Source organism: Penaeus vannamei, chromosome 4 (genome assembly GCF_042767895.1).
Source record: "Penaeus vannamei isolate JL-2024 chromosome 4, ASM4276789v1, whole genome shotgun sequence".
In the NCBI taxonomy this organism is placed as follows: Eukaryota; Metazoa; Arthropoda; class Malacostraca; order Decapoda; family Penaeidae; genus Penaeus; species Penaeus vannamei.
Genome location: NC_091552.1, coordinates 38,518,685 through 38,528,684, shown reverse-complemented (window position 1 = coordinate 38,528,684; position 10,000 = coordinate 38,518,685). Strand labels below are relative to the sequence as shown.

The 10,000-nt window shown below is 48.4% G+C and overlaps 1 protein-coding gene across 6 annotated transcripts in view; it reads left to right on the top strand.

Annotated features, from left to right (window-relative positions):
- The window catches only part of LOC113809770 (heterogeneous nuclear ribonucleoprotein C-like 3), a 670,724-nt gene that overhangs the window by 371,116 nt on the left and 289,608 nt on the right, over window positions 1–10,000 (top strand). For all 6 annotated transcript variants that reach the window (XM_070121046.1, XM_070121047.1, XM_070121045.1 and 3 more), the window contains one exon: window positions 8,265–8,372. In XM_070121046.1, the coding sequence (XP_069977147.1) occupies window positions 8,265–8,372 (108 nt within the window). The remainder of the gene's footprint in view (window positions 1–8,264; window positions 8,373–10,000) is intronic.

Sequence of the window (10,000 nt, the reverse complement as noted above, 5' to 3'; positions counted from 1 at the left end):
TTATCATGCCTTTGATCTTAAGTCGCTTTATAATCACTGTCTTATTTTTTATGATAATCGTTGTCATTACCTTAAGATTATCACTTCCTCTTCCTCCTACTACTCCACTTCCTCCTGATCCTCTTTCTCCTCCTCCTTCTTTTCCTTCCCCTCCTCCTCATCCTCCACCTCCTCCTCTACCTCCTCCTCCTCCTCCTCCTCCTATTCCTTCTCCTCCTCTTCCTCCTCCTCCTCCTCCTATTCCCGTAACCACGTCAAACCGCAAAGGCAAAAGTTATCGACCGCCCTTGTAGTTTATGAGCACTCTGGATCGGTTACAATTCCGACCAATAAATCTCGTTTTGTCATGACCATTGATACTGAGTTTTTTTTTCTCTCTCTCTCTCTCTTCGTTTTGAGTGAATTATTGCTATATCGGAAAGGGGGATGAGAGAGAGACACGAGAGGCCTGATTGTGAGAAATTATGATTGGCTTATTTTCTTCTTCTTCTTCTTCCCTCTCCCTTCTCTTTTGCTATTCTTGCCTCCGTCTTCACTTCCCTCCTCATCTTCCCCTCACCCCATTCTTTTTTTTTTTACTCCCTCGTTATTCTCGCTTCTTTCCCCGTCTTTCCCATTCTTCTTTCTCCAAGGTCTGTCGTCCCAACTCCTTCTTTGTTTCCCCTTCCCTCCCCTCTAATCCCCTCCTCCTCTCATTCCTCCTTCTTTTTCTTTCATCCCATCCTTCCTATCATCTCTCCTCCTTCCCCCTCCTCTTCTCCATCTCCTCCAATCCTCCCTTCTCCTCCATTCCATCCTTCTCCATCCGATCCTCCTCCCCTACCTCCCCCTCTTTCCCTCTCACCCCCTCTACCTCCTCCCTCCCCTTGCCGCCCCCCCTTCCCTCCCCTCGCCTCCCCCCTCCATCTCCTCCGCCTCTTCCTTCCTCCTCCTCCTCCAAGAGTTCATTAATATCTCCTCATATTCACCTTGTCCTCGTGGGCGGCGGCGCAGGTCTATCATAATCTCTCTCGCTCGTCTTGCTCGTAAATCATCGCGGGCGTTTCTTCGGCTATCATTATTTTCATTATGCCTTGTGCGCCCGTCGGTTCGTGGGCGGGGCTCTGGTCGGGCGTGAGGGCGTGATGGGGAGGGGTGGTGGTTGTGGGTGTAGGTGGGTGTGTTTGTGTATGGGTGTGGGTGGTTTTGTAGGTTTGTAAGTGTGTGTGTGTGTGTGTGTGTGTGTGTGTGTGTGTGTGTGTGTGTGTGTGTGTGTGTGTGTGTGTCTCAGTGTGTGTGTGTGTGTGTGTGTGTGTGTGTGTGTGTGTGTGTGTGTGTGTGTTTGTGTGTGTGTGTGTGTGTGTGTGTGTGTATTCATCTGTCTGTCCGTTTATTGTAATGGATGTAGGCTTATTGGTCGAGGGTGAATTGATGGTATATCGACAGGTAGTTACACGGGTAGATAGACATGGTAGATTATGTAAATTAGTAGTGTGTGCGTCTGTCTGTCCACGCATGTACGTAAACACCACGAATACACCTTTTCTTAAGCGAATTGTACCAAGACATTTTTTTTTCTTTTTTCTTCTAGCAACAACCGCCATCTCTTGGTATAATTTACTTCCACCTTGTTACACAGTTTGCTAATTCACTTGCCTCCGTCTAATTACACGGGTCTCTACGCCCAAGCATCGCCGCCCAAAACGACTTTCGAGGTCTCTTTGATAATGAGGTTGTTCATTTCGCCATAAAACCTTCATTTCGTTTAATTACAATTAGCAAAAAAAAAAAAAAAAAAAAAAAAAAAATGTGAATTAAGAGGAAGATAAATTTGTTCAGTTCGCTATAAAACTTACATTTTGTTTAATTGCAATTTATAAAGAAACATAAGTTAGAAGGTAAAGAAATCTATGTTCATTGCCTCATAGAACCTACATTTCGTTTAATTACAATTAATACAAAAATCGTGAATTAAGAGAAAAAGAAATACATTCGTTTCGCCATGACTTACATTTCGTATAATTACAATTAATGACAAAAAAAATAGAAGGAAAAGAAATTTATGTTCATTTTGTCGCAAAACCTTCATTTCATTTATTTACAATTACAAAAAATATATATATAATAATGATAAATAAAAATAAATGAATAGATAAATAAAAATATAAGAAATCTATGCCCCTTTCGCCTTAAAACCTCCATGTCGCGCAATTACAATGCCCGAATGAATTTAAAAAAAACACACACAAACTGAAAAAAGTCTAATAAACATCTGAATAAAACCGCGAGAGATGACCAGCCCAAAAAATCCCGCGCTCGGTAATCGCGCGCCGCTTCCTCCTCCTTTCTTTCTCTCTCCCTCGCCTTCGATTTATTCCCGGGCATAAACGCCGCCCGTGTTTATTGAAAAGCCCTTCCGCGTCTTTAGTGTATCGGCAAGTTGTGGCTGATTTATGACGGGGCGAGCTACGTCTGGCAGCGGGTAATTGTAGGCTGATGACGTCATTACGATAAATTGGACGGTAATGCTTCTACTTATTAAACGCGGTCCAATTTTCTCGACAGATCGCGGTGATTAGGTCATTGGAACCTGTTATGAAAATCTAGTGCCGTGTTATTAGTGTATTTTTTTTTAAGCGACGTTTAGAAGGATTAAAAAAAAATGGTCTTTGGCTTCGGTCTCGGGTCAACGCTATTTTCACCGGAGACTTAAATTTTGTTGCGGCAGCCGAGGAGGTTGGGGGGAGGGGGTAAATTTTTCTTATTTTTTTAATTCTGTATATTTTCTCTTCTATTTCTCCTCTCTCTTTCTCATTCTCTTTCTGTGCATTTTCTCTTTTCTCTCTCTCTCTCTCTCTCTCTCTCTCTCTCTCTCTCTCTCTCTCTCTCTCTCTCTCTCTCTCTCTCTCTCTCTCTCTCTCTCTCTCTCTCTCTCTCTCTCTCCTGAAGGTCTTAATTAATTTGTCTCTCTCCCTCTCTCTCTCTCTCTCTCTCAGTGTTCTCTCTCTCTCTCTCTCTCTCTCTCTCTCTCTCTCTCTCAGGAAGGTTGCTTTCTTTTGTTGTCCTCCTCTTGCATATCAGTGTTCCTCCGGGTTCAGGAGGTTGCTTTCTTTGTTGTTTTCATTATTATCATCATCATCATTATCATCATCATTATCATCATGATCAATCATCAGCGGCATCGTCGTCGTCGTCACCGTCATCATCGCCAGCGTCATCCTCGTTGTCTCGAGGGTCGCTGCCGTCGTCGTCATCGGCATCGTTGTCTTCACTATTAATCATCATCGTCATCGTCATAGTCACTAGCCACGTCATCGTCATCTATTTGCGTCATCCATAATTACATTTCGTTCAGCAATCTACGGCGCTACTATCCTCGTTTCCTTTTACATTCGTGTCTTGTTCATCATCATTCCCCACTTACCCTTTTCTTCGTTCATTCTTATTTCGAGCTGCAATTAGAATGGCAGAGCTAAAGAAAGGAGGAGAGGAAAGCGAGGGAGAAAGAGGAAGGGGAGTAAGAGAAAGAAATTAGATAGGAAGGGAGGGGGAAAGAGAGAGAATTGATAACAATTACGGGAAGGGAGAGCCAGAGAGAGAAAGAAAAAGAGAAAGAGAGAAGGGAAGAAGGTAGGAATGAGGGGGGGGCGAAAGAGAGAAGGAAAGAAGGAAAGGAGATAGGAATGAGGGAGGAGGGAAAGAAAGCGAAAGATAAAAGAACGAAAGAAGGAGAAGGGATATCTAACCCAAAAACCCCCCTCCTCCCCTCCCCCCCGCTTTCGTGACCTTGACCAATCACCGGTCGCCTTCCTCAACTGACCTTTTGACCCTTACTTGCGGGCTCGAGACGTGAACACAGCAGTTCGTATTGAACAGGTCTCATTAACTCGAAAAGAAGAAGGAAAAAAAACGAAGAGGAGGAGGAGGAGGAGATGAAGAAGAAGAAGAAGAAGAAGAGGAGGAGGAGGAGGAAGAAGAAGAAGAAGAAGAAGAAGAAGAAGAAGAAGAAGAAGAAGAAGAAGAAGAAGAAGAAGTACAGGAGGAAATAAAACTTCATTGCAGTCGTACACATCAGCTGATTAGCCTTTCCTCTTTGCTATATTTAGATCCCCCCTCCCCCCAAAAAAAGACCCCCCCCCAAAAAAAAAAGATCACACACACACAAGACGAAGACGCTGCATATCTTCTTGAGAAATTACAGATCCATCATGCTTAGTCAACCCCTTCGCGGGAGGGATTTACGCGAGAGAGACACGGTGTTTTATGCGCCGGTGTGACTCGGGCGAAAAGGGGTGCTTCGCTGCCTTCACCCCCCCTCCCCCCCCTGTAAAAGTGGCTGGGCGGGCTGGTTGGATCGGTAGGGGGGGAGGGAGGGAGGGAGGGAGGAGGTGGTGGTAGTGGAGGAGGTAGTGGAGGTGGAGGTAAAGATGGAGGAGGGAGGGAGGGAGGAGGGAAGGAGGGAGGGATGATAATGTGATGATGAATATGGAGAGAGAGAAAGAGAGAAAGAGAGGGGGAGGGGGGCAGGTACAGATAGATAGACAGGCAGGTAAGCAGACAAGTAGGACGGCAGTGACAGACAGACAGACACATATAGATAAAATAACAGTAAGAGCAGTATGGATGTATACTCTGATTGCGAGTCACCAACACAACCAGATAAACAAACAAGCACACAAACATGTGAACAAACAAACAAACAAGCACACAAGCAAGTGAACAAACAAACAAGCACACAAGCAAGCGAACAAACAAACATACAAACAAGTGAACAAGCAAGCGAACAAACACAAATAAGTGAACAAGCAAACATAGAAACACAAACAAGTGAACAAGCAAACGACCAACGAGCGCCTACAGATAGAAAACAGCAGCCCGTGCTTGGCCAAGCGAACTCAATCACCAGGAGATTAGAGAGCAGCCTGGCCATGCTTGTGATACATTTAACGAAGATTAAAATCATCGTGGGCAGTGTGACGCCCTCGCCCTCTTGTTTGCTTGCTTGCTTGCTTGTCTCTTTCTCTCGTTATCTCTTTTTGTCTTTCTGGCTTTCTGTCTCCCCCCCCCCTCTCTCTCTCTCTCTCTCTCTCTCTCTCTCTCTCTCTCTCTCTCTCTCTCTCTCTCTCTCTCTCTCTCTCTCTCTCTCTCTCTCCCTTTCCATTTTCCCTTTTCCCTTTTCCCTTCCCTTTCCCTTTCCCTTTCCTTTCCTTCCTTCTTTCCTTTCCTCCTTCCCTCCCTAACTCCTTCCTTCCTTCCTTCCCACCCTCCCTCATTCCCTAACTCTCCCTCCCTCCCTAATTCCTTCCTTCCTCCCTCCCTCCCTCCGTAATTCCTTCCTCCCCCCTCTCCCTCCCTCCGTAATTCCTTCCTCCCCCCTCTCCCTCCCTTTTTTAACTTCCTCCCCCCTCTCTCTCTCATAGAACAGATATCCACATATATCTTAACTCCGCCCCCCCTTCTCACAAGAGCGCCTATGATCTTCGAAAATCTGCGCGCGAGATTGAAATTCCCTTGGGCCCAAATCCGGCGTGTGGGCGTGCGGGCGTGCGTGCGGGCGGGCAGAGGCCAGCTTGGGTGATGGGCGGGGCGAAGCTAAGCCTAAGTGGCTCATTTGCTCCTGTTGCGTCGTGGGCGTGAGGACGACTTAGGAATGCAAGTGTTTTTTTTCTTTTCTTTTCTTTTCTCTTCTTTCTTTCTTCTTTAGAATTTGTATCTATATATTTTTTTCTCTTTTCTTCTTATCTGTCTTTTTCTTTTTCTTTCTTTCTCTTTGTCTTTCTCCTACTTCTCCTTTTCCTTCTTATTTTTATTCTCTTCTCCCCCCCCCCTCTCTCTCTCTCTCTTTCTCTCTCTCTCTCTCTCTCTCTCTCTCTCTCTCTCTCTCTCTCTCTCTCTCTCTCTCTCTCTCTCTCTCTCTCTTTCTCTCTCACTCTCTCTCTCTCTCTCTCGTTTCTCGCTCGCTCTCGCTCTCTCTCTCATACTCTCTCTCTCTCTCTCTCTCTCTCTCTCTCTCTCTCTCTCTCTCTCTCTCTCCTCTCTCTCTCTCTCTCTCTTCTCTCCCTCCCTCCCTCCCTCCCTCCCTCCCTCCCTCCCTTCCTCCTCCCCCCTCTCTCTCTCTCTCTCTCTCTCTCTCTCTCTCTCTCTCTCTCTCTCTCTCTCTCTCTCTCTCTCTCTCTCTCTCTCTCTCTTTCTGTATATATATATATTTTTCTCTCTTCTCTCTTATCTCGTCTTTCTTCTTTTTCTTTCTTTCTCTTTGTCTTTCTCTCTCACTCTCTCTCTTTTCTCTCTCTTATTCTTATCTCTCCCCCTCTCTCTCATTGCGCTCTCTTCTCTCGCTTCTCAAGCTCTCGCTCGCTCGCTCTCTCTCTCTCTCTCTCTCTCTCTCTCTCTCTCTCTCTCTCTCTCTCTCTCTCTCTCTCTCTCTCCTCTCTCTCTCTCTCCTCCTCCTCTCGTCTCCTCCCTCCTGCCGTCTCTCTCTCTCTCCCTCCTCTGTCCGTCTCCCTCCCTCTCCCGTCCTCTCTCTCCCTCTCGTCTTTCTCTCTCTCCCTCCCGCCGTCTTCCTCTTCTCTTCTCTCGTCTCTCTCGTCTCGTCCCTCTCCCTCTCTCCCTCCCTCTCTCTCTCTCTCTCTCCTCTCTCTCTCTCTCTCTCTCTCTCTCTCGTCTCTCTCTCCTCTCTCTCCTCTCCCTCCCTCCCTCTCCCTCTCTCTCTCCCTCCTCTCTCTCCCTCCCTCCCACCCTCTCCCCACCTCCGTCTTTTCCTTTCCTCTCCTCCTCCTCTCTCCCTCCTTCTGAGTTAGCGTGTTTACTCACCTGCGGGGAAGGAGGAGGAGGGAAAGTTACAAGGAGGAGGCTCGACACAAGGAAGTCTTGACGTTATCTTGAGGAAGGAACACGGAAGGATACCATCCCACCCGCATCCTATCATCACCCCCCCTCCCCTATCTCTCCCCCTGGCCGTGTCCTTTCCCAAGTTCTCGCTCTCGCAGAGAAAAAAAATAATCTAAAAAGTTCGACTCAACTTTGGTAGTAGGATATGGCCCATCACGGCTAAACACGGGGGCATGCTGGTCCATAATGCTCTTAAATCCCACATACTTGACACGTGCGAGGAAGTGGCTGCCAGAGTGTCGATGCCGTTCCCTATGGCACTGCTTGCCTCGCCCCCCTCCCTCCCTTCGTTCCATTGTCACTCCTCCTCCATCCCTATCCTCAGTGCTCCTATGGTATCCCCTCCCCCAGCTATGGCACCCTCCCTTCCTAGTGTTAGCTCTTCCCCAAGGACCCATACTCACCCACTCATTCTATGTGCACTCTTCCCTTGGTCCTCATTCTCGTGTCACCCTTTCTCCCTCCCGATCCTCAATCCTCCTCTGATTTCCTCCCGCTGCATCCTCTGTGCTCGTGTGGTGTTCCTTCCCTGCTCCTCACTCCCGTGCCACCTCTCTCCCCTCCCTATCCCTGGCACCCCTATGGCACTAACACCCCCTCCCCCAACTTAATGCTCTCTTCCCCGTATGCTATGGCACTCCTCCCCCCCACGCAATGCTCTACTCCTCGTATGCTATGGCACTCCCCCCCTCATCCTCGTTGATGTGATGGCACTCCCCCCTCCCCCATAGGTACCTTGTCCTGGCACGGTGTCGCGTGAGAGGAGGCCCTAAGCCCCGAATCCAGCGCTGACCTTTGACACCGAGACAAGTACGGTTGCTCAGACCCGAGGGCGTGGGCGTCTGCAATTCTATATTACGTCACGGCATTATTATTTTCGAGAATCATGGGCTGGGATTCACGGAATGGAAAGGCTTGGTGCTTTCTGTGTTCTGTGCATAATGCTGTTCGTGATTTTTTTTTCGTTTTCTTCTATTTTTATGTGCTGTGATTGCGAGGCTTTCTAGCTGCGATGGTTCATGTGAGGAGTAATTAGCATTCTTATCACTGAATTTCCTGTGCGTGCCGGAATGAATGCATTTTTGTTGCCATTTTTTTCTTTTGGTGTGTTTATTTTTTCAGGGGGTTTTGTTGCAGCGTGAGATTTTAGCGGCGTTTATCCGGATTTGTACTGTACGTATCCTGGAAATATGTTTATTGTAGTTGATCAGAGTGATCATTGTCCGGCTGGAGCCTTTCCCTTGCAGGTCAGAGAGAGCAGCCCGGCGAGCGCCCTGCATTATTATCCCCTCTTTTCCCCCTGTTCCCTTCCTCCTTCCCCTCCCTTTGGCCGATAAGCGCGCCTCCATTTGCATACTTCTGCTATTAATTCCCGCGTCTCCCTCGCCCTACAGGAATCAGCATGCATAAGGGATACGCATTCGTCCAGTTCACCAACCCCTTCGACGCCCGCTCTGCCTGCATGGGCGAAGATGGGCGGAGCGTGTTCGGTCAGATTCTGGGTGAGTACGACACAGGTTCCTCTTCCTCGACACTCGCCTCCTTGGTTGCTGCCACACACACACTCGCCGCCTGGCAGAGTCCTCTTCCTCGACACAAGTCTTCTTGGTTGCTGCCACACACACACTTGCTGGCCGGCTGGCTGGCTCGCCGGCCGCCTCGTGCTCCGCTCGACTCCTTCGCCCTCGCCGTCGCTGCTGCCGCCCGCGGACCTCGGGCTGGGCTCGGTCTAGGCGTCGGGAGGCAGGCTGTGTGTGTCGGGGTGGGGGAGGGGAGGGGGCAAGGCTGTGTGCCTGTGGTCGGGTTTCCCGGGAAACTCGATGGGACGCGGTTGCTGTGTTAGCTTTGTTTTCTCCTATCTACTTGGGATGTCAATATCGAGGCCGTGATGATACTCAGGATATAGAGCGAGTAATTTTCGGTGCTCAATCTTTTTTTCAAGTTGCACACAAGGATCGGCCCATTACGAAATTGGAATTCAAGGAGACAAAGGCCGAGGAGGAGGAAGAGGAGGAGAAAAAAGACGGGTGAAAAAGGGGAGGCAGAAATTTACGACATGACAACTTCACATTTTCACATTTCTCCAAAATGAACAATGCTAATAAAAACGATATCTCAAAAAATACATATACAAGAAAACAATGCGTACACATTATACGAGTAGGAAAAATACTAAGAAGACCGTAAACAAATACATAATACAAATCTACAATTTATTCAACAGGACACTAGTCACCACACTGTCAATAATTCCTGCGATGGGAAAGTGCTCGTAAAGTATCCTTCTTTTGCGTCCACGTCCTCCTCCCGACACGCCCACGCCCGCAAATATCCCTTTTGAGTTTTGTTCACGCGAGTTCAGTCAGAAAGGCCAGATGAATAACCTGCGTGGCGGGGCAGACGGCCTGCGTGTGCGTGGATGCCGAGAAACCCATCCGATCAAGAACACGGGTGGAGTGGGGGTGGGGGTAGAGGCGGGGGGCTGGGGGTGGAGGGGGAAGGCCAGGATCGGTGGTTCGAAAGTAAGGGATAGGGATGAGGGATAGGGTGTCAGGGGTGCAGGGTCGGGATGGGGGGGGGGCGTCAGGGAAGGAAATAAAGGGTAGGAGATGGGGGTGTAGGGTGGAGAGGGGGGCGTTGGGGGTCGAAAGTAGGGGGCAGGATGGGGAGTGGGGAAGCCAGGCGGTGTCGTGACGCGGGGCAATCTTGTACTAGCATGCATCATTGATAGGAAGTCGATCTCCTGTTGTGATGAAGTGGCATCATGCATTATATAGATTTACAATGTTTACGAGAGACGTAATGGGGGGGAACAATTTTACAATTCGTAGCTGATCGGAAATTCCCCCCCAAAAAAGAAGAAAAAAATATATACATACACATGTATATACGTACATTGACCGGGCAGCCACGCAGAGAAATAACATATCAATTCAATAACCAGATCGTAGCTCCAATCCCTTAGCTTACAACATAAAAGGCGTTCGCTCGGCCGGGTAAAAGCTAACAAATACCCACAGGCAATTTTTCTCATACCAAGAATATCTCACCACGTAACCCCCCCTCCTCCCCCTCCCCCTCACCGCACCCCCAGCCTCCCCCTCGCACCCCCCTTCCTTCGACCGGAACG